General features: G+C 42.9%; 2 protein-coding genes across 2 annotated transcripts in view; one reads left to right on the top strand and one right to left on the bottom strand.

The window, feature by feature from the left end:
- FAT2 (FAT atypical cadherin 2) overlaps nucleotides 1-24,361 on the top strand; it is an 80,961-nt gene that overhangs the window by 37,324 nt on the left and 19,276 nt on the right. The window contains exons 9-18 of the mRNA XM_072824436.1: nucleotides 622-832; nucleotides 4,343-8,401; nucleotides 10,235-10,431; nucleotides 12,650-12,803; nucleotides 14,677-14,910; nucleotides 17,088-17,471; nucleotides 19,504-19,718; nucleotides 20,704-20,841; nucleotides 21,455-21,598; nucleotides 24,019-24,216. Coding sequence (XP_072680537.1) covers nucleotides 622-832; nucleotides 4,343-8,401; nucleotides 10,235-10,431; nucleotides 12,650-12,803; nucleotides 14,677-14,910; nucleotides 17,088-17,471; nucleotides 19,504-19,718; nucleotides 20,704-20,841; nucleotides 21,455-21,598; nucleotides 24,019-24,216 — 5,934 coding nt within the window. The remainder of the gene's footprint in view (nucleotides 1-621; nucleotides 833-4,342; nucleotides 8,402-10,234; nucleotides 10,432-12,649; nucleotides 12,804-14,676; nucleotides 14,911-17,087; nucleotides 17,472-19,503; nucleotides 19,719-20,703; nucleotides 20,842-21,454; nucleotides 21,599-24,018; nucleotides 24,217-24,361) is intronic.
- SLC36A1 (solute carrier family 36 member 1) overlaps nucleotides 4,755-24,361 on the bottom strand; it is a 107,485-nt gene continuing 87,878 nt past the window's right edge. The window contains exon 11 of the mRNA XM_072824441.1: nucleotides 4,755-5,391. Within this exon, the coding sequence (XP_072680542.1) occupies nucleotides 5,375-5,391 (17 nt within the window). The 3' untranslated portion in view covers nucleotides 4,755-5,374. The remainder of the gene's footprint in view (nucleotides 5,392-24,361) is intronic.

Genomic DNA, 24,361 nt, shown 5'->3' on the forward strand with positions numbered 1-24,361 from the left:
TATGACCCTGAGAGTGAGCCTCCTTCAGTCTATGCCCTGCATGCCTAATGTGTCTCACTCAGTCCCAACCCTGACCTGACTCACTACTCTCATACCTGAGGCCCACAGAGGCTCACTATCATGCAGTTCTTTATGAAGGAACCAGAATCAAAGCTAGCCTTCCTGACCCAAGGTGCAGCATTTTATGTGTCAGTTCATCATCCTTTGGGCACATTAATATACATTAAAGGCTCTGTAAAATCCTACAGCAAAGAAAACTTTAACTTCATTTAACTCAATGCCTCTTAAATTTAGTTGACCAGATAATTTTTTTTCCTGTCTAACATGGTAAAATCTTGAAGAACTAATATTTTCTGAGACCTAACTTGGAAAATACTGTTTCTGTGCTTATCTCTGCCTTCCTCCTAAAGCGGGATTTTCCATGAAAATGGTCAAGCCTAATAATCACTAATTTATAAATTTATTTTAAAAAAGAGTATAAATGAGAGCAAAATTTAAAGGAATACAGAGAGTTACAAATAGGTATATTTTTCACTGGCATTCTATCTCATTGACCTTAATTTGACCCTGCCTTCTTGCAGTCCTTTCTCTGTTCATGGCATTATCCCTTTGGGCCCATAGGTCCGAGACCAGGAGATGCCCATCAAGAGGAACTTCGTGTGGGTGTCCATTCACGTGGAGGATGGAAACCTCCACTCACCTCGCTTCACCCAGCTCCACTATGAGGCAAGTGTTCCTGACACCACAGCCTCTGGCACAGAGCTGCTCCAGGTCCGAGCCATGGATGCTGACCGGGGAGCCAATGCTGAGATCCACTACTCCCTCCTCAAAGGTGAGAGGCCTGACAATGAGTCCAAACTATGAGGAAAGAGTTTATGGCAATAAGAAAAACCACTGCAAGTCAAATGCCAGGCTTTCTAAATTTTGGCAAATATCATTTGTAGAGTATTCTTTGAGCTTATAATTGCTTAACACACTTCCAAAGATGGTAAGAATAATAACTAAGGGCCTATTTAGTAATGGGAGAATTTATGTACATACTATATAAATTCACCAACAATCGTATATGTGAAGGATGTTTATGAAGTCCACATAACATTTTAAAAGGCAATTCCCTTTGCCTTTACAATAGAAGGGACCTATAAATACTTTATTTTATTTTATTTTATGATAGTCACAGAGAGAGAGAGAGAGAGAGGCAGAGACATAGGCAGAGGGAGAAGCAGGCTCCATGCACCGGGAGCCTGATGTGGGATTTGATCCCGGGTCTCCAGGATCACGCCCTGGGCCAAAGGCAGGTGCCAAACCGCTGTGCCACCCAGGGATCCCACCTATAAATACTTTATAAGATGTATGGGACAGTTTTAGGAATTACATTTAGGAGTAACATTTTCTGTTAAAGTTGTATTGTGACTTTATATCTATTATATGGTTTTCCTCCTCTCATAAATGGGAACAACATTCTTTGTGCCAGAAAGCCTTTTATAAAAATTAAAAGAGAAAATGTATGTTAGTATATCTTGTAAACTGTAAAATATTATATGAATGCTAGGGGTTTATTGCTATCATTGATAAGTGTTAATTACACATAATTAAAGAAACAAAAATTATAATACCTAGTATCTAGCTAATTATTAATAATTTTAATGTTTGCTAATCCATAATTAATGATATTTAATAATTATTATTATCTTTAATAAAATTAATACTCCATAGTGCTAGATGTTGTGGAGGGACAAAGTGAAGATGACTTTGCTCTCATAGAGCAGAATGTTCATTTATTGCTTATAAACTTTCCAGAAATCAGAGCTTTTACATTTTTTTAAGAAACAGAAGTTGTTATACCTTGCCATGTGGCAGAAATCTATGCATCACTAAAGAAAAATAATACAAATTCTAACCCATTAATTGCTTATTTTTGTGATTTATGGAGCATAGTCACATCTTTTATATCATTTCATCTCATTGACAACCCCACTGATGGAGGTACTAATTTTATCTTACAGATAAGTTAAGATTCGTTTTAAAATATTCTTCTGATTATAGAAGTACCACACGCTCATTTTCTAAAATATGGGAGAAGCAGGAATACATAAGGAAGAAAATAGCACTCAGCCATAGTTTTCAGTACAGACAAAATAATTGTGTATATTTCCTTCCTATCGTTTTGGTGCATCTTTTGCCTTAGTGAGATTGAAATGAATATACAATTTTGTGCCCTAATTTTTTTCTCAGCAGTATAATCTAAATTATAATTACCCGTAGGTAGTTTACTTGGCTACTTTTAATAGAACTCCTTTTAAATTACAGTCTACCTACTGAAACTGTATTCTTTGATGGAACTTAGGGTTTGTATCACAAGGGCAAATTAGGAATTCATCTCACTAGTCAACTGGACAATAGCTTCCATAAATGGAGGGAATCAGATGGAATGTTCTGTGATGAAGCCTAGCTATTTGTTTGCATTGAAATAATAAAATATGCACCTGAATGATAAGCAGAATAAGAATAGTAAAGAGCAATACTTTCCTGAGTGGAAGACCTGTACCCTTGCTGGTGAGCAAAATTACTCAGGTGTTACTAAGAGCATTAAATAGGTAGTCATCTCATCATAAGAAAAAAATTGTGCCTATGTGAGATGATGTTAGCTAAACTTATTTTGGCAATCATTTTGCAATATGTATGTATGTACATCAAATCATTTGTAGTACACCTTAAACTAACACAGCATTATATGTCAATTATATCTCAATAAAACTGGGTGGGGGGAAATGTCAGTTATGCAAGATGAAATTCTAGAGATCTGCTGTATGACATTGTGCTTTTAGTTAACAATACTGTGCTATAACCTTAAACATTTGTTAAGAGGTAGATCTCATGTTATCTGTTCTTCCTATAAAAAGAAAGAGAGAGAGAAGGAAGGGAAGAAGGAAGGAAGGAAGAAACTGTTGCTGTTTAAATGAGGTCAGACTTTAAAAACTGATAACTTTGAGAAACTACATTTTTAGGGAAATAGAACTAATTTTCAACATTATATTTTGTGAATCATATAATGTTGTATAACCATAACTTTCCTCAAAACTTAAATTTGAAATATTATTGTGCATTTATCAAAATAAATATTAAATTTTAAAAGGCCTAGAAAAAAATAGGCAATCAGATGTGGAGAAAGTACTCTCCCTTGATTCTCATTTGGGCTTCCTGATTAGTCAAGGACAAAACTTTTCCCAGGTACTAGGAAATTATAGAATCTCTATAATTCTTCTCTAATCCTTGCTACTCTGTTTTTACTGTAGGAAAAGGAAGGATAGGTCTCAGGCTCACATCCTTTAGCAAGTAATAGATTTTATCCAGAATTTAATAAGATATTTTTTCCCACTGACTTGTTTCTATGGTAACCTCTGATTTTATGACAAGCAATAATGATTTTTTCTTTTTTTATGATTTTCTTTTTTAAAAAATAGCAATACAAAAGTTGCCTGTTAAAATATTTTAAGTTTAAGAAAATGAACCAATTTAAAGGAAAATAGCCATTAAATAATGGTACAAAATAGTAAAGGTAGAGGCTGGATATTGAAAAAATTGCAAAGGCAATGTGAGACTGTCTTAAGTTTAGGAAATCCAAGTGTGGTAGAAAGGGCATTTGACCAGGAGCCTCTGGGTCTGTGTGTTCTATCCAGTTCCTCCCCACTTAACTCTGTGCCACTCAACCCCCAAGCCTGACAAGGACCCAAGGACCTTCCCACCATAGACTATATGGGGGAGCAGATAATGCAGTGTTTTAAACTCACCTATAAAAGCCACCACTGAAATAGAGTGGAGTGTGCTTTTCCTGAAAAGTATATGTTTCCTTTCTTTCAAGACCTTCTATACCTTTGGTTTTTTGGGGGGTTTTTTGAAAGATTTTACTTATTTATTCATGAGACACACAGAGAGAGAGGCAGAGACACAAGCGGAAGGAGAAGCAGGTTCCTTGTGGGGCACATGATGCAAGACTCGATCCCAGGACCCTGGGATCAGAACCTGAGCCAAAAGCAGACGCTCAACCACTGAGCCACCCAGGTGCCCCTATAGCTTTGATTTGTAGCTTAGTTTGTGACCCCAAAACTGAGTAATCATTGAAGCTGCCATTTATGGAGTAGCTACCATATGCATCACATAAGGTATTTTATAAAGTAGGTATCTTCCCTATATACTATATCATAACTAAATCCAGAGTAGCATAACATGTAGATTTTGTCCTGTCCAAGTTTTGTGTAATAGCCCCTTTACTGATCTATAAAGCCAAGTTAGTCTCTCTTGCCGTGCGGCAAACTTCAGTTTGTCTTGTCTTTTGTTTCAGGGAACAGCGAGGGTTTCTTCAACATCGATACCTTGCTAGGCATCATCACTCTGGCCCAGAAACTTGACCAGGCAAATCACGCCCGGTATAGTCTGACAGTCAAGGCAGAAGATCAAGGCTCCCCACAGAGGCATGACCTGGCTACAGTGATCATTAATGTCTACCCCTCAGATAGCAGTGCCCCCATCTTTTCCAAAGCTGAGTACTTTGTAGAAATCCCTGAATCAATCCCTGTTGGTTCCCCAATCCTCCTTGTGTCAGCTACAAGCTCCTCAGAAGTTACCTATGAGTTAAGAGAGGGAAACAAGGATGGTGTATTCTCCATGAACTCATATTCTGGACTCATTTCCACCCAGAAGAAACTGGACCATGAGAAAATTTCATCTTACCAACTGAAAATCCGAGGCAGCAATATGGCAGGTGCATTTACTGATGTCATGGCTCTTGTTTACATCATTGATGAAAATGACAATGCCCCCATGTTCTTAAAGTCCATTTTTGTGGGTCAAGTTAGTGAAGCAGCTCCATTGTACAGCATGATAATGGATGAAAACAACAACCCCCTTGTGATTCGTGCCTCTGACAGTGACGAAGAAGCTAATTCCTTGTTGGTCTATGAAATTTTGGAATCAGAAGCTTTGAAGTTTTTCAAAATTGATCCCAGTATGGGAACCCTAATCATCATATCAGAAATGGATTATGAGAACATGCCCTCTTTCCAATTCAGTGTCTATGTCCATGACCAAGGAAACCCTATCTTATTTGCATCCAGGCCAGTCCAGGTCATCATCAATGTCAGAGATGTAAATGATTCTCCTCCCAGATTCTCTGACCAGGTATATGAAGTAGCAATAGCGAAGCCCATTCATTGGGGTATGGAGCTCCTCATCGTGCGGGCCAGTGATGAGGACTCAGAAGTCAATTATAGCATCAAAACTGGCAATGCTGATGAAGCTGTGGCCATCCATCCCGTCACAGGTCGTATATCTGTGTTGAATCCTGCTTTCCTGGGAGTCTCTCGGGAGCTCACCATCAAGGCTTCTGATGGCCTGTATCACGATACTGCACTGGTAAAAATTTCTTTGACACAAGCCCTTAACACAAGCTTACAATTTGATAAGATTGTCTACAGAGCAACAGTGAAGGAGAATTTACAAGACAGAAAGGCACTGGTGATCCTTGGCGCCCAGGGCAATCATCTGAACGACACTCTTTCCTACTTCCTGTTGAATGGCACAGATATGTTTCATATGGTCAAGTCAGCAGGTGTGTTGCAGACAAAAGGTGTGGTGTTTGACAGAGAAAAACAGGATACTTACGAGGTGGCAGTGGAACTGAGGGACAATCGGTCCCCTCAGCGGGTGGCTCAGGCTCTGGTCAGAGTCTCTGTTGAGGATGTCAATGACAACCACCCTCAATTTAAGCATCTGCCCTATTACACAATTATCCAAGATGGCACAGAGCCAGGGGATGTCCTCTTTCAGGTATCTGCCACTGACCAGGACTTGGGAGTAAATGGTGCTATCACATATGCATTTGCAGAAGATTACACATATTTTCGAATTGACCCCTATCTTGGGGACATATCACTGAAGAAACCCTTTGATTATCAAGCTTTAAATAAGTATCACCTCAAAGTCTTTGCTCGGGATGGAGGAACCCCATCCCTCCAGACTGAGGAAGAGGTACTTGTCACTGTAAGAAATAAATCCAACCCACTATTTCAGAGTCCTTACTACAAAGTGAGAGTGCCTGAAAATATCACACTTTATACCCCCATTCTCCACACCCAGGCTCGAAGTCCAGAGGGACTCCGACTCATTTACAACATTGTGGAGGAAGAGCCCTTGATGCTGTTCACCACTGACTTTAAGACTGGTGTTCTAACAGTAACAGGCCCTTTGGACTATGAGTCTAAGACCAAACATGTATTCACGGTCAGAGCCACAGACACAGCTCTGGGGTCATTTTCTGAAGCCACAGTGGAAGTCCTGGTCGAAGACATCAATGATAATCCTCCCACTTTCTCTCAATTGGTCTACACTACTTCAGTCTCAGAAGGCTTGCCTGCCCAGACCCCTGTGATCCAACTGTTGGCTTCTGACCAGGATTCAGGGCAAAACCGTGATGTCTCCTATGAGATCGTAGAGGATGGCTCAGATATTTCCAAATTTTTCCAGATCAATGGGAGCACAGGGGAGATGTCCACAGTTCAAGAGCTGGATTATGAAACTCAACAACACTTTCATGTGAAGGTCAGGGCCATGGATAGAGGAGACCCCCCACTCACTGGTGAAACCCTTGTGGTTGTTAATGTCTCTGACATAAATGATAATCCCCCAGAGTTCAGGCAACCTCAGTATGAAGCCAATGTCAGTGAGCTGGCAACCTGTGGACATCTGGTTCTTAAAGTCCAAGCTCTAGACCCTGACAGCAGGGACACCTCCCGTCTGGAGTACCTGATTCTTTCTGGCAATCAGGACAGGCACTTCTCCATTAACAGTTCATCAGGAATAATTTCTATGTTCAACCTTTGCAAAAAGCACCTGGACTCTTCTTACAATTTGAGGGTAGGTGCTTCTGATGGGGTCTTCCGAGCAACTGTGCCAGTGTATATCAACACTACAAATGCCAACAAGTACAGCCCAGAATTCCAGCAGCACATTTATGAGGCAGAATTAGCAGAGAATGCAAAGGTGGGAACGAAGGTGATTGAGTTGCTAGCCATCGACAAAGATAGTGGTCCCTATGGCACTGTAGATTATACCATCATCAATAAGCTGGCAGGTGAGAAGTTCTCCATAAACCCCAATGGCCAGATCACTACTCTGCAGAAACTGGATCGGGAAAATTCAACAGAAAGAGTTATTGCTATTAAAGTCATGGCTCAGGATGGAGGAGGAAGAGTGGCTTTCTGCACTGTGAAGATAATCCTGACAGATGAAAATGACAACCCTCCACAATTTAAAGCATCTGAATACACAGTATCCATTCAATCCAATGTCAGTAAAGATTCCCCAGTTATCCAGGTGTTGGCCTATGATGCAGATGAGGGGCAGAATGCAGATGTCACCTACTCAGTGGACTCAATGGAGGACTTGGATGAAGAGGTCATTGAAGTCAACCCAATTACTGGTGTTGTCAAGGTGAAGGAGAGCTTGGTGGGATTGGAAAATCGGGCCTTTGACTTAAAAATCAAAGCCCAAGATGGGGGTCCTCCTCACTGGAACTCTCTGGTGCTGTTACGACTTCAGGTCGTTCCTAATGAAGTATCCTTGCCCCAATTTTCTGAACCTCTGTATACTTTCTCTGCATCTGAAGATCTTCCAGAAGGGTCTGAAATTGGTTCTGTTAAAGCAGTGGCTGCTCAAGATCCAGTCATCTATAGCCTAGTGCAGGGCACCACACCAGAGAGCAACAAAGATGGTGTCTTCTCCTTGGACCGAAACACAGGAGTTCTAAAGGTGAGAAAGGCCATGGACTATGAGTCCACCAAATGGTACCAGATTGATTTAATGGCACATTGTCCCCATAATGATACTCACTTGGTTTCCTTGGTCTCTGTCAATATCCAAGTGAAGGATGTCAATGACAATAGGCCTATATTTGAGGCTGATCCCTATAAGGCTGTTCTCACTGAGAACATGCCAGTGGGGACCTCAGTCATTCAAGTGACTGCCAATGACCAGGACACTGGGAATGATGGCCAGGTGAGCTACAGGCTGCCAGTGGACCCTGGTAGCAATATCCACGAGCTCTTTGCCATTGACAGTGAGACTGGCTGGATCACCACACTTCAGGAACTTGACTGTGAGACCCACCAGACCTACCGCTTTTATGTGGTGGCCTATGACCATGGAAGGACTATCCAGCTATCTTCTCAGGTTATGGTTGAAGTCTCCATTACAGATGAGAATGACAATGCTCCCCAATTTGCTTCTGAAGACTACAGAGGATCTGTGGTTGAGAACAGTGAACCTGGTGAAGTTGTGGCCACTCTTAAAACCTTGGATGCTGATATCACTGAGCAGAACAGACAGGTCACCTGCTATATCACAGGTAAGGATATGTGTCTTGGTATGGAGGAACTGGGGTACTATAAAAAAAGTCTATTAAGAGGTACCCTAAGACATGGGTTTCAGTCCTGGCTCTGCCACTTATTAGCAATGTGACCTTGGGTAAATCAATTAACCTTCCAGGATCTCAGTTGTTTCATCTATGAATGTGGCATGCCTGTTCTCATTCACCTTACAAGGATGCCAGTAATATCTAACTTGAAAAAGCTCTTGAGAGTTTCCTATAAATTGGCAGGTGTTTTGTAGAGAGAATTTCTTATTATTTTAGGTGGAATAGAATAAAAGAGAGATACTGTAACTGCTCTCAGTTAGCTTCTAGAGGATGGGGAAGACATCAATAATGGTATAATCCCTGGAAACTCTGTCAGATGACTGCCCCTGTAGAGTCTATTCTGCCCAGAGCAAGATACTAGAAACACTCCTAAGTCAATCACAGGACATACGTGTTAGAGTGAAAACACTTCCATAGCTCTGATTCCAGTTCAACCCCCTCATTCACACACAGGAAAACCAAGGCCCAGATAGGGGCAGAAACTCAACCAAGGTTACACTCCAAGTTTGAGTCAGGTCTGGGATTAAAACCCCACCCTACGAGCTGCTTTCCTCAGTGGATACCTATTGAAAACCTAAATTACCCCAATCTCTGTCCAGTGGCTGAACCAGCTAGCCAGGGGCCAAAAAAAAAGAGCTTCTTTTCTTCTCAATGTCCCTTTTCCTCTCTCCTGGATGCCATGTCATCTCATCCCCATAGACATGGTTCCTTCTGCTCTCACAGCTGTCTGGGAGAAAGTTAATGAACCTGAAGTTACAACCAAAATTCATAAATTCCTATAGAGACAGATCCTGTATCAGAGCTGTTTGAAATATGGAGATGTAGGGAAATAGAATCTTATCATCCTATAATATCAGACTGAAAAACACTAAAGACTTAATATCTCCGAATGATAGAATAAATGTCAATAGATCATCAACTCCTAGAATAGTTGAGTCTTGGAACTCTGGAATCTTGGAATCTCATAAATCCATCTCCTCTATCAGTACTTGGTGTCAAGGAAAAAATGACTCAGAAGCAAACCTAGTGATCTATGGAAACCTCCATGTAGTCTGTGTTGTCATTTATTTAAAAAACAAAACAACAACAACAAAAAACCCCAAAGGGATCCCTGGGTGGCGCAGCAGTTTGGCGTCTGCCTTTGGCCCAGGGCGCGATCCTGGAGACCCGGGATCGAATCCCATGTCAGGCTCCCGGTGCATGGAGCCTACTTCTCCCTCTGCCTGTGTCTCTGCCTCTCTCTCTCTCTCTCTCTCTTTGTGTGTGTGACTATCATAAATAAATAAAAATTAAAAAAAAAACAACCCAAAAAACAAAAAACCTCAGGGAGCTTAGTGTTTTCGGTCACTTCCCACCTCTCTACTGTTGAACAGATAAACCAGATACCAGAAGGTTCTTGTTTAAAATTGAAATGTGCTTCCTTAACTTCCCCCAGTGCCTTTCAAAGCACACACACACACACACACACACACACAAAAAAAAAAAAAAAAAAAGAAGGAAAAAAAGAAAAAGAAACCTGCTCCTCAGCTACATATTCTAGAGTGGTGCTTCTCACAGTGATAATTCCATTTAATAGGTTGAAGTCAGAAGAATCTTCATAACACCAAATAACTCAATATACAACTGTGGGTCCTTAGTTAAGGGAGGAAATTTTTGTCTTTCCCAGCAGTCCTAAAAAAAATGTCATGTGGGAAGCCACCTATGGTACAAAGCCTGGTTCATTCCTATTCCTTGGCTTCTGGAAGCTCTGTTTCATCTCTTTAGAGGGAGACCCTTTGGGCCAGTTTGGCATCAGCCAAGTGGGAGATGAGTGGAGGATTTTCTCAAGGAAGACCCTGGACCGTGAGCACATGGCCAAGTACTTGCTCAGAATCACAGCTTCTGATGGCAAGTTCCAGGCTTCGGTCCTTGTGGAGATCTTCGTCTTGGACATCAATGATAACAGCCCACAGTGCTCACAGGTGAGAGCCTTGTGAGGGTGAGGTGGCATTGGAGGCAAAGAAGCTTGAGTGAAGGCCAAGAGGAAGGAGAAGAGCTTGGGGGAACTATCTCTGAAGCTGGGCATCACTGACCAACCCTTGCTTCTCCCCAGCTAGCCTCAGACTAGTGCCTTAGGCAGGGTACATGCTAGGTAATTCCTCCCTTCTACCCCTGGCATAGGGATATCACCAAGCTCTTTAAAACCGTTGGTCCATACTTCTCTCCTTACACTGCCTTTAAAAGTCTACTTCTCTGAAAAATATATCCAGAAGTAAAGTAACTTCATTCTCCAGTCTGCTGTGCCCAGTGGGAAAACCCCTCCACCACTCGGTTTGTTAGCATGGCTCATTATCAAATATGTCCAAAGAGAATAGCCGCTAGAGACACCCTGCACTGCTACCATGCCCATATATATACATAACTCCACATCTACATGGGTAATACAGAGCACCACAGATGCTCTCCCGAGGTTATATGTATACACAAACATGCGGACTTCCCTGTGTTACATTTTTGCTGAGGACTTCATTTAACTCAACCTTAAATTTCCTGTGAAAACAAATGTTGAAGTGGTGGTGGTGGTGGTGGTGGTGGTGGTGGTGTGTGTGTGTGTGTATGTGTGTGTGTTGGGGATGGAACTGTGTTCTTAGAGGACATAAATGAACAATCATTGTCCTGTAGCTTTGCATTTAAACATATTTTTTTAAATACAGTAAATAATTTTTAACTTTTGGGATTTGCATTACCTTAAAGTTTTCAGATAAAGTTAAAATGTTAACATTTTACCTTTATAACATTTTTAATTAAAATAATTTAAATTTACATAAAATCCAGCCATTCAGTATACATGCATAAATGCAAACTCCCACATACTTATTCACATACACATACACAAAGGATCATCAACTCTATATATACATGCAAATACACACACACACACACACACACACATATATATATACACACACACACACAGAGATTCATAAGCATATACCTAATACCCACAACATTCATCCATCTGTATGCCCATCCATACAAGAAAATATACATATAAAACTCACACAAACATACTTACATGTGCATTTGCATATATACACTTTGTTTGCACACATATATGCATCACATACCCTGTAACATAAAACAATGCATTTTCCCATCCCCTTTTCTTCCTTTGTCTTCTACATTCCAACCACATAAAATCATAGTAGAAAAAGAGAACCTACATTATCAGGATGCATGGAAAATGTCTTTGCAGGATCCAAGACTATCACCTTTTTGGTGGTCTCAGAAGGGCAGCCTTTTTTGGGGGGATGGTGGCCATACTTTCTTCCTCTTTCGTATTCCCCTTAGCCATCCTAACAACCAGCCTGCATCCTCCCCATGCTGGAAGAGACCAGGATCAACCCCCCCCCCCAACCTGGCCTTCCCAGGGGTGATCAACACCATTACTAGAACCAGGGAGAAGAGGTCTGGGGACCCAACTCTACAGCCCACCCAGGCTCAAAGCCTCCATCCAGAGCACATACAGAGGTTCATGCTCACCCACACCCTGCAGTGGGGGGTACTAGTTTGCTTGAAGACTATGCTCAGGGATAGCAGCTATAGGAACATTGGGCTTCCAGGATGCTCCAGCCTCTCCCCTCTGCCACAACCCCTGCTATGAAGGTGCCCGCAATGGAGGGAGGATGGGGCAGACCCAGGGGGTCATTGGGTCCAGACCTGACTCATACCCAAGAGTCTGTCTTGGGGTGTGGGCAGGGAGTGAGCCTGACAGCATGACCTCACCACAGAGACCAGGATGCCTGGCCTGGAGTGAGTAGCTTGACCTGACACCTTCCAGAATACCTCATATCACACCCATCTCATCAACCTCATCCAGAAGCCTGAAAGGGCCCCTGTGGAGTAGGGGGCAGCAGGTCCTTCTAGCTATGAGTGTGGGTTTTCAATGTGGAGCTTCTCTCTCATTCATTCTCTTTTCTGATTTGTCCTCTTGTCATCCTACTCCTTGCTTTTAATCTCCATTTCCTTGCATGTTTCAACTTATTCTCTCTGTTCCACCCCTGCCCTGCTTCTCTCTTTTCCTCTCCCCATCTTGCTCTCTATCTCTCTCTGTTTTTCTCTCCCTCTCTGTCACTCTACCTTTCTCTCAATCTAGGTGTATCTCCCACAGTCTCTCTCTTCTTTGTCTTCCATTTACAGCTTCTCTATACTGGCAAAGTCAGTGAAGATACATCTCCAGGACACTTTATTTTGAAAGTGTCTGCAACAGACTTGGACTCTGATACCAATGCTCAGATCACATATTCTCTGCATGGACCTGGGGCAGATGAATTTAAGCTGGATCCTCATACAGGTGGGTTTCCTGAGCTACAGGATCAAGCCAAGAACTTATTTAATGAATACCAGTGCCCAGTACCATGTTAGATTCCTTGGAGAAGAAACAGGAATTTATTTATCTATCCATCCATCCATACATACATACATACATACATCCACTCAGCAAATATATTGGCACCATGTGCCAAGCACTGCACTAGGTGGTGGGGACATAATCAAGAGACAGATAAGATCTGGTCTTGTGGGAAAGGCAATCATTGAATCAGTGGTTTGAAATGTGCTGAGTTAAGAAAAAAAAATGCAGGATGCTAAGAGGAGGTTTGACAGGAGCAGGGAGGGCGGCATGGGAGTAAAGGGAGTAATAGGGATGGACATTCAAGGCAGAAGAATTTATACAACGGTTTTGTTTTAGGAAAGAGCACATACATCTGAGGTCCTGATGGAAGGCCAGAAACTGGTGTACAAAGGGGAGGAGAGAGGACAAAGAGTGAGGGTGGGGGGTACAAATCTCTCCTTTAGAGCCACTAGAGGATTCAGGCAGATAAGCTTCATGGTCAAGGGCATGATTTCAAGATGCGTATACTGCAGACCTCAATGTATCATTGTAAAAATCCTAAGAGATGAAGTATATAGAAGTCTAGCTCAGGTCTGGCACATAATAAGAGTTCAGTAGATGTGGTTGCCATTGTCATTATTATTAGAGGACAAAGCACAGAGGTGGAAGCAGACAGCCCTGCAGGGTAGACCACCCAATGCCTGGGAGAGGTTGGGCTGCGAGAGTCTGGTGGAGAAGACAGGATGAGGTCTGCTTCCTTTGGAAGAACAGCCCCATAGTGAGATCCCTGTCCTGCTGCTGGGCGTGGGGACAGGCAGCACAGAAGGCCTAGGCCTCAGAGGGCCAGCTGCTGACACTTGGCTTGGAACCAGTAGCTCAAAGGATGGCTTGGAGATTCCTGAGCAGGGAGGTGGCAGGTGAGAGTGATGTCCCAGGAAGCTGTCTGGATAGATAGGAGACAACATTGTCCTTTCTCATTCTAGCATGGGCATGCTGAGTCACCCCCGGTAGGTTACCTAATCTCTCTCTGTTGCTGTTTGTTCAGCTGCAGGATGATTGGTGGGGTCTTAAAAAAAAAAAAAAAAAGAACTGGGTGGTTTTTCTAAGTATGGAAATAATACATGCTTATTGTTAAAAAATTCAAACACTGTAGGCATGTATTATGCAGAAATTGGAAAGTCTATATAATAACCAGCCCCTCCCCAAAGATAAGTACTCTAGAGTACTATTTTGTGACTTGCTTTTTTTTTTTTCCACATAGCAACACCTTGGAGGTAATAACAAGGCATTACATAAAACTCCATCATAATTCCTTTTGGGTTGTGCAGAAATTTTACCGTATGGTTAAATCATGATATATTCAAACAGCCCCTTTTTGAAAGACATACAGGGTATTTTCAGTATGCTGCTATTATGAACAATACTGCAGAAAATATCTTTATTTATGCATTTTTACACTTGGTCTGATTATTCCATAGGCTATATTCCCAGATGTGTAATGTTGGACCAGAAGATAAACACATTTTATGTGTTGTTAGAAATTGCGTCCTTGCCCTTTAAAAACATTGTGCCTCTTTGTAGCTTGTGGTGAGGATCTTAAACTGGTGACATGGCTGTGGAGTGCATTTGGGAGGATTAGGGAGGAGGTAGGTGTGGGATTCACCTTCTTTCCTAACTGTATATAGGCAGGACTGACCTGTTTTCTCTGACCCCTTTCTGTCACAGAGTGACAAAACCCTGTGTGCCTGTGGTTGTCTCGCATGGATATCTAGAAGGCAAGTTCTGGAGTAATGTCCCCTAGGGAAATCTCACCTGCTGTCATTTCTCTGGCCAGGGGAGCTGACCACCCTAACAGCTCTAGACCGAGAGAAGAAGGATACATACAGCCTTGTTGCCAAAGCGACGGATGGAGGTGGCCAATCGTGCCAGGCAGATGTGACCCTCCATGTGGAGGATGTGAATGACAACGCCCCCCATTTCTTCCCCAGCCACTGTGCTGTGGCTGTCTTCGACAACACCACGGTTAAGACCCCCGTGGCTGTGGTATTGGCCCGGGATCCTGACCAAGGTGAGGAGGAGAAGGATGGGCGACTTGCTCACAGGGTCACTGGGGCTGAGGGTTTGGCTCTTCGTGTGTTGCTCTGAGATGCAGCAAGGACTCTGCCTCCTTGCTGAGTCTACAAACACTTACAAGAGGAAAGTGTTTGCCCACAAACCGCATACCTAAGTGCTAGATGACAAAAGATTTGGGTAATGTTTTGAGGCCGGTACAGGGCCTTTCAGCCTCCTTGTTTCTCACAGGCTCTCAGACCTGGAGCCCTTTCAATTCTGCCATTTACGCTCAAGGACATTTTAAATACAACCATCTAATCTGAAGTACGCTAATTGGAACTATTCAAGTCCAATAAATTTGCCAAAAGAAAGGAGTTTTTGGCACGAATTCTACCAAGCTATTACATTTTGTGCTCAATTTTCTATACAATAAGGCGGAATCATTTTCAATATTTTACATTTTTATTTTAATGACATTATTTGCACTGGAGTTAATTCTCTTTAGAATTTACAGGGCAAATTAGATTTGTGCATGATATTTGTTCCATATTGTATCAATTATAACTTCTGCCATCATGAAGCATTGTGTGCTTTATATATATATACAGTACATATGTCCAATTTTCTTGAGTTTTAGCTTGGCATTGAAGGAGATGGGAGATTTTGGAGAAATGTAAGGGTTTAAGAGAGGGCAAATAGAGCAAAGGCATCTAATGGCTACAAGGTCCTGCTGTGCTCACTAGCTAGTACTTGCACACTTCCAGGGACAGGAAGCTCCCTACTTCCTAGGCAACCAATCACCTACTTTCTCATGGTACCTCCCTACTTCCTAGCAGCTACCCTACTGACCTTCTGTGGTACCTTAGATAATTATCAAGTGCTACCTATTTTGAGCTGGCACCCATCAGTCCTGGCCTTGTCCTCTGTAGTCACAACAGATCTCCTAGACTTCCACCCACTTCCACCCACGACACCCTTCCAAGACTGGGAGGTGATGATTATCTGCTCCAGCCCTAAGCTTTCCTTTCTGGGTGGAGGAGACCTAGTTTCTTCAATTACATGCTTCTGATCACGCCTTCTTTCTAGGACACATCCTGTAGCTTTGTACCCAGTTTACCATTAGCCCTTTAAAACTGTTATTATTCTAATCTAAATACTCCATCAGATATTCCAAATGTGACCTGACCAGAAGCTTCCTCTCTTTAGAAAGAATATGGTCTTTCCAGAAAAATGTATATATGGGGAAATTGCATGGTATGTGTCCTTAACTTATGTAAGTTCAACTATTCTAATAGGCAGTTTCTGCCACTATTCCACCAAAAGGGTGTGTGTGAGATGTGAGAACCTCAGGCTCAGGGTGTGTACTCCTCCCACTGGGTAAGGATCTTAGGGCTGAGCATTCAGTATTGGTGTTCTTCATACACAATGGCCCCTACTGCTTTATTTAGTACACAACCATACACAATGGCCCCTACGGCTTTATCTAGTACACAACCAAAATCATAGAATTTGAGCCAAACCTGAGGAAACACCACGTTTTGATTTGCTAAGGACTTTCCATGGGTATGTGTGTTTCCTTAACTTTTTATTTTGACATAATTGTAGATTCATAGGAAGTTGCAAAAATCATACTGAGAGGCCCCTGCACCCTTCACCCAACTTTTCCCATTGGTGGCATTTTAGCTATAGCAGGAAATTGGTACTGGGACATTACTGGTAACTGGACTATTAACCTTATTCAAACTTCACCAGTTTTTTTTTTCACCAGTTGTAATATGCACATTTGAATGTGTGCGTGTGAGCATGTCTTTATGTGTCTAGTTCCATTCAATATTATCCCATATAGAATTTCATGTAACCACCACCACAATCAAAATATAGAATTGTTCTATCACAACCAAGGGACTCACTATAGATTTTTCACTTTGTAAGCTGGCATTGGACTCTAATTCCCACATAAGCAATTTCAGATAATTGTATAGATCTGCAGATACTCCACCCCCAGGAACCTTTCTATGAGGCCTTGAACCCCCAGTGAAGAATCTCCCACTGAAAGATTCTCACTTTTAACCTGAGTATGTTAGCTTCTATGGGGACCCTCCACCCTAGTCTCTACTGTGGTTAGAAAATTCACTGCCGGTGGGGCAGAGAAGGGTCTTTCAGTATGAATCATGCTCTTGGTCTCTCCAACAGGTGCCAATGCCCAGGTGGTTTACTCGCTGACGGACTCTGCTGAAGGTCATTTTTCCATTGAGGCCACCACAGGTGTGATTCGGCTAGAGAAGCCACTACAGATCAGGCCACAGGAAGCACTGGAGCTCACTGTCCGTGCCTCTGACCTGGGAACTCCGATACCACTGTCCACTCTGGGCACAGTCACCATCTCAGTGGTAGGCCTCGATGACTATCTGCCCGTGTTCCTGAACACTGAGCACAGTGTACAGGTGCCCGAGGACGCCCAGCTTGGCACAGAGGTGCTGCGGCTAGCCACCCTCACTCGTCCCGGGGCCGAGAAGACTGGCTACCGTGTGGTCAGTGGGAACGAGCAGGGGAGATTCCGTTTGGATGCCCGCACAGGTGAGCCAGCACCTGAGGCTACCCACCCTCAACATGCACCTGCACACCCAGGGTCTTGGGGACCACTGACTTCTTCACATATAGGGCAAAACTCTTTTGGTTCTTTCTTTACTCTTCATCTTTCCAGGTCCCAAGCCCCTCTTCTGCCCCGGGGCCAGCTTATGTGGGGACACCCTTTATTCCTTCACGCCCCCACCCAGGATGCTTGGCAACCCGCTCTCCTCCCACAGTTTGTAGCTTCATGGTCCCAGCTCAGGCCCAGCCTCTGGAGGATGAGACCACTCTCTGCCCTCGGCTGACAAGGCACTTGCTGGAATCTGGGGCATAAGCTTCCCAGGGTATGGCTACCTGCTTCCCTCCCACAACCCTCCCCAAATATCCTGGTACCCCTGCCTCTCCCCTCAGTCTCATGAAGAGAAGTAGGAAACGGTCTCTTCTTTCCTTCAGAAGAGCCTGAGTCAGACTCACAGAATCTCATGAAAGGGCCTCAGAGCCTGCTCAGGTCAGATTCCTCCCCATAGCACCCTTGCAATAGTATTTTCTACCTTCTAATGCAGCTGTCTTATCACTGAGCAGTATTTTTTAATGGTTGTACTGTGGAGACTTTAAACATATAAAAATGTAGAGAGAACAGTGTAATGAACCCCACGTTCCCATCACCCAGCTTCAGTAATTGTCAGTGTCCTGGTCTGATTTGACATTTGCCCTTCACCACCACCCCCATGCACACATACTGCATTTGGTCGACAGGCAGTGTTTTAAGTCTCTTTTAATCTCTAACATTTTCCTCTCCCTCTTTATTTCATCTACCATCTAACTAAGGAAACTTGAGTCATATGTTGGGCAGAATTTTTTCTATTTTGGATTGATTACTGACTGTATTTTTTTGATGTCATATATCTCTCTAGCCCCTATATTTCTCATAAATGACATTTAGATTAAAGACCATGATCAGGTTCAAGCTTAATCTCATAGCAACAGTGCTTCATAGATGATGTTGGGCTGTACTTTGCACTTTGTCAGGAGGTATATATAACTGATCGGATTTTTTTCTGAGGTTAAGATGGACAATGGGCTTGTGTGTTGTCAGCCTGACCCAACCTAGAGCCAAATCCCCATAGAGTTCTTCATCAGCTGTTCTTCTAATGGTTTTAGCAACCTTAGATGATTATTTCTTAGATACATTATTTCATTAGGCACAGCATAATGACGATCTCCTAATTTTATCATTCCTTATTAATTTACTAATTGGAATTCTTTTATAAAGAAGAGCTTTCCACCATATAACTATGCAGGAACAACACAATAAGTCCTTATTATTTTCCAATTTTCAGAAAAATAAATCTGTGCCTTAGCAGTTCATTGAACAATTTTGGGTAGTATAAAACTCCTTATAATCTAAGTTCTGTCACTTACTAGCTGGGTGAACTTAAGCAGGTCATTTACTGATGAGAGCATCAGTTGACTCACTTAGAAAATAGGAACCACAGTTATTCCTACTCTACAGAATTATTATAGATTTATATGAGAAAGATTTGATATTACAGATTTAAATGAGATTTCAATGAAATATTATAGAAGTAAATGAAGGAAACACTGCTGTTGAGAATGACAATAAGGAAAATGAGAGATGGAGGAGGAGGGGAGAGGAAGGTAATGGAGAAATAGAAAACAGAGAAGGTGATGTAAGAAATGAAGGATGAGATGATAGGAGATGATGGAGGAGAGGAAGGAAGAGATGATGGAATGAAGGAGGAGGTGATGGAGCAGATGATAGAAGAGAGGAAGGAGGTGATGATGGAAGAGATGAAGAAGGAGATGAAGGAGGAGATGGAGGACATGTTGGAGATGATGGAGATAGCGGAGGATAAAATGGAAGAGATCATGGACAAGACAGAGGAGATGATGGAGAAGATCTGTCTTTCTCAACCCTATTGAGCTGCCTCTTCTGGGGTTTGGCTCAAGACTCTTCAGCTCTATACCTTTGCAATCCCAAATGCTTCATTGCTTCCATCATCTCTTGTTTCTTCAGGGATCCTGTATGTCAACAAGAGCCTGGACTTTGAGACAAGCCCCAAGTTCTTCCTATCGATAGAATGCAGCAGGAAAGGCTCTTCTTCTCTCAGTGACATGACCACAATTGTGGTCAACATCACTGATATCAATGAACACCGACCCAGATTCCCCCAGGATCTGTACAGCACAAGGGTCTTAGAGAACGCCATCGTGGGTGACGTCGTGCTCACAGTAAGGATCTGCAACTTTGCCTTTTAGGGGGCATGGACTTGGGTGGGCTTTTATCTCCCCCTCTCCCAGATGTCTATGACCATGGGTTATGACCATGGGTTATCAATTTATACACTAGGGACTTAACTCTGACTTGCAGCTACTTGGCCAAACTGTTACTCACGACAGAGGGTCTCAGAGCCATGTTTGATAAGATCTAGATTGGGTATTGTTAGAATGGGGCATAGGAGAGATCCGAGAGGACTGCCAGAGGCTCCAAGGCCTGGGAAAGGCCTGGTCACTGTGTATGACAAGGAGTATTGGTGTGTGTGTAGGGAGAGAGGCACCAAATAGCACCTCTTTGCATCTAAACATGTAATTGCTCCCTACTACATAGAATGAAACCAAAGTCAAGGTCCTCTATGACCCCTCTTTATTCTGCCTTCTGGTCTTATCTCCTCCCACTCTCTGATATGCACCCTATGCTCCAACCACACAGGAAGATGTGTCTTTCCCTAAACAGCCTCTGCATTTTCACACATTCTGGGCTCGTGCCTGGAATGCTGGCTCTACTCCCAGGAGCCCTCCTTATCCTTCTGGAACCCAGGAATGCTTTGCTAATCTCCCCAGGTAGAATTTATCACTGTGTTCTCTGTCCTCTCATAAAGATGATCATACTTTCCCCCAAATTAGAATTACCCATAAAGTTAAACATTAAACTTCCTGTGGGCATATTCATTTTGGCACACCCCTCACTTCCTAGCTCAGGACCCAGCAGCCGGTCAGTATGAGTGAATGAGTAAATGAATGAAACATGGCATGCTGAAATCTATAGTAGGCTATAAAATGAAGAGATTCCTTTATAGGGATGACTGTGGTCCAGGGACTGCCAGCCAATGGCTGTCATTGGAGTGAGGACATATCTGTTCCCTTACTCTCCCAGGGGCAAAAGTTCCTTTCTGGTTCCTCTTGCCCTCCATTCACAACTACTCTCTCATTGCTGCAGGTGTCAGCGACTGACGAAGATGGACCTGCAAATAGTGCCATCACCTATAGCCTGGTAGGAGGGAATCAGCTTGGGCATTTCACCGTCCACCCCAAGAAGGGGGAGCTACAGGTGGCCAAGGCCCTGGATTGGGAACAGGTGAGTCATGTGGGAGGGGCCCAATCTGAGTTTATCAGAGCTATAGATATGGCCTTAATGCAGGTCCAGGGGATAAACTGAGGTCCACACCCCATGCTGACTTCTCCAGGCTTGTCCTCAGTGTTCCACCCTTGTTTTTTCTGTGTGGTCTCTATGACTTGTGAGGCCAGAGGCAGGAGAGGGACTAAATTGACCCTTAACCTTCACTACAGGAGCTCAGGCTAGGTTCTTACTATTGACCAGGAATCATATCCTTATCTAACCATCTTCAAAGGCAGGATCATTATAACAAGTTATCATTAATTATCTGCTCTGTGCCAGGAACTTTGATAAATTCTTTATATATATTATGCCATTTGGTCCTTAAAATAATCCTAGGGGGTGGGTCCTGATAGCCTCACAGATGTTTAGTCACCTTCCCAAGTTCTCATAGCTAATAAATGGTAGAACTGGGAATCAAATCTATTTCTTTCTGACTCCAAAACCTGGACCCTAAAATAGTATAAGTGGGTAATAGGGGAGTGTCTCCAACCTTATTTTTTTGAAAACATTAGCAATGAGTCACAGAACTGAGGGGTCTTGTTGCTAACTCTCCACTGGCATCTTGCTACAGACTTCTAGCTATTCCCTGAGGCTCCGAGCCACAGACAGTGGGCGGCCCCCACTGCATGAAGACACAGTCATCGCTATCCAAGTGGTTGATGTCAATGATAACCCACCAAGATTCTTCCAACTCAACTACAGCACCTCTGTCCAGGTACGCTTGAGCTTCCAAAGACATCCTGAAGCCTTTCTCCTTTTGTTTCCCTCCTGGTAGAGGGTGCTCACCATTGGTATCAGTCCACCCAAACAGTGGCCATGACCTTGCCACTGATATCCCTAACAGCAACACAGCCTGCTAAAGGGGACTATGAACTATGGAATTAAAAATAATCAGGGGCACCTGGGTGGCTCAGCGGCTGAGTGTCTGCCTTTGGCTCAGGTCATGATCCTAGGGTCCTGGGATTGAGTCCTGTATCAGGCTCCCTGCAGGGAGCCTGCTTCTCCCTCTGCCTATGACTCTGCCTCTCTCTGTGTGTCTCTCATGAATAAATAAATAAGATCTTAAAAATGGCACTGAGGTGGGCACTTGACGGGATGAGCACTGAGTGTTATTCTATATGTTGGCAAATTGAACACCAATAAAAAATAATTTTTTTAAAAAAAAAAAGAGACAACAGCTGGAATGCTAAAAAAAAAAAAAAGATCTTAAAAAAAGAAAAAACAGTATATATGGTGTGATACTATCCATGGTTTCAGGCATCCACTGGGGGTCTTAGAACATATCCCTATGGATAAAGGGCCTACTCTGCCCTATTTACAGATTTTTTAAAATGGAAGTGCAAAAATGTACCATAGCTAGAATGTGGCAGACTTGGGATTTAAACCTAGATAGTTTTCCAGATCCCCAAGCTATTTCCACCGTACCAATGGTTTACAAATGGGATTTGAAGAGGCCTAGGGATTCAATGGGAACTGTGACAATAAGAGGTGAGGGAGGTGAGGAAGAGGACAGGAAGGTGGAATCTGGGTCCTGCTATGTATCAGCTAGAGTCACTCCACTTTTACTTGTTTGTATGACCATTAGTTAGGATGCTTTGATTGCCAATAACAGATTACCTGATTAAATGTCATTAAATAATAAGGTGTTATTATTTCCTATAAAAAGGTATGATGGTGGGAAGTTCTATTACAGAATTGGTTATTTTAGCAGAAAAACAGCACCACAGCTTTGGGCTAGCTTCTTTGAAATTCCCTCATCTTTCTCATGGTTACAAAACGGCTGCTGCAGCTCCAGCATCATATCATTATCTAACCATCTTCAAAGGCAAACAAACAAAGACTCCACCCCACCCCATCCCAGGATCTGTTTTCATCAAAGAAGAAAACTCAGAACCCTCACCTGGTTGACTTCTCCAGTGATCAGAATCAGATTGCATGATCACCATTAAACCAAAAACTGGCACAGGAAATCAGATTTTATAACTGATTTAGACCAAGCATACATAGTCTCTCTCTCTCTCTCTCTCTCTCTCTCTTAGAGAGAGGGAGCACGAGTGGGGACGGGCAGAGGAAGAGAGAGAATCCTAAGCAGGCTACATACCCAGTGCACAGAGTCTGATATGGGACTCAATCTCATGACCCTGAGATCATGACCTGAGCTGAAATCAAGAGTCAGACATTTGGGGATCCCTGAGTGGCTCAGCGGTTTAGCTCCTGCCTTCGGCCCAGGGAGTGATCCTGGAGTCCCGGGATTGAGTCCCACATTGGACTCCCTATATGGAGCCTGCTTCTCCCTCTGCCTGTGTCTCTGCCTCTCTCTCTATGTGTCTCTCATGAATAAATAAATAAAATCTTAAAAAAAAAAAAGAGTCAGACACTTAACTGACCTGAGCTACCCAGGTGCCCCAGTTCATCTCTTCTTAATAAGGGCATATCTTTTCTGAGGATATTGGCACCCACACTTGAACAAAAGTCGGCTTTTGTAAGAAAGGGAGGAAGGAATGTCTGTTGGATAGGCAACCATTAGTTTCTCTTCATAAGATTCTGTTTGTAGATAGGATTTTGTTGCAAAAAGACTGTTAACAACCACTGTGTTATAGATACTGAATTCCCATGTTATAGAACAGAGACTGGAACAATACCCAGGGAATCCATTTTTCTTAGTTGAATTCCTACTCATTTTTAAATTTTCTCATTGAGCTGGATATTCCATTGGTCTTCTACACAGGAAACCATTTATAGGTGTTCATTTGACCCTATGAATCACAAATTTCCGCTTGGATCCCAGGCATTAACTAATTTATATACACGGATCATCAGCTATGTGACCTTGGGCAAGTCACCTTTTATAGGATAAAGGGACTCTAAATACACTTCCTGCCTTTTTGTTCTCTGTTTCTAAGACTGAGACTGCCCTCAGGAAGCTCCTGGTCTAGATTAGCAAAGCCAATAACCAATTTACAGGCTGGCAGAATGAATGAATGAATGAATGAATGATAGCTCAAAGTCCAGACATGGCCTGAGAGAGCAGTCGGAGTGCTGAGGATTCATCCCAGATGAGAGGATCCAGAAAGATACTAAAGAAAGGACTGGAACTCATTTTGCTCTTTGATTTCCTGGCACTCTCTGCCTCAGGAGAACTCACCCATTGGCAGCAAAGTCCTGCAGCTGATCCTGAGTGACCCGGACTCACCAGAGAATGGTCCCCCCTACTCATTCCTAATCACCGAAGGGAATGATGGCTCTGCCTTCCGAGTGACCCCTGATGGATGGTTAGTAACCACTATGGGCCTGAGCAGGAGAGTCCAAGAATGGTATCAGCTTCAGATCAAGGTGAGAGCTGTGTTGGGCCACTGGTGGTGACCATGGGGACATTAATGTGCTGCCAAAAGCACTACTAGTGCTTCTATAATTAGAGGAAAATGTATGGAGCTCTTACTAGGTGCTGGGCCCTGGGCTGTACTTCACATGCCTTATT

The sequence above is a fragment of the Canis lupus genome, chromosome 4 (assembly GCF_048164855.1).
Source record: "Canis lupus baileyi chromosome 4, mCanLup2.hap1, whole genome shotgun sequence".
NCBI lineage: Eukaryota > Metazoa > Chordata > Mammalia > Carnivora > Canidae > Canis > Canis lupus.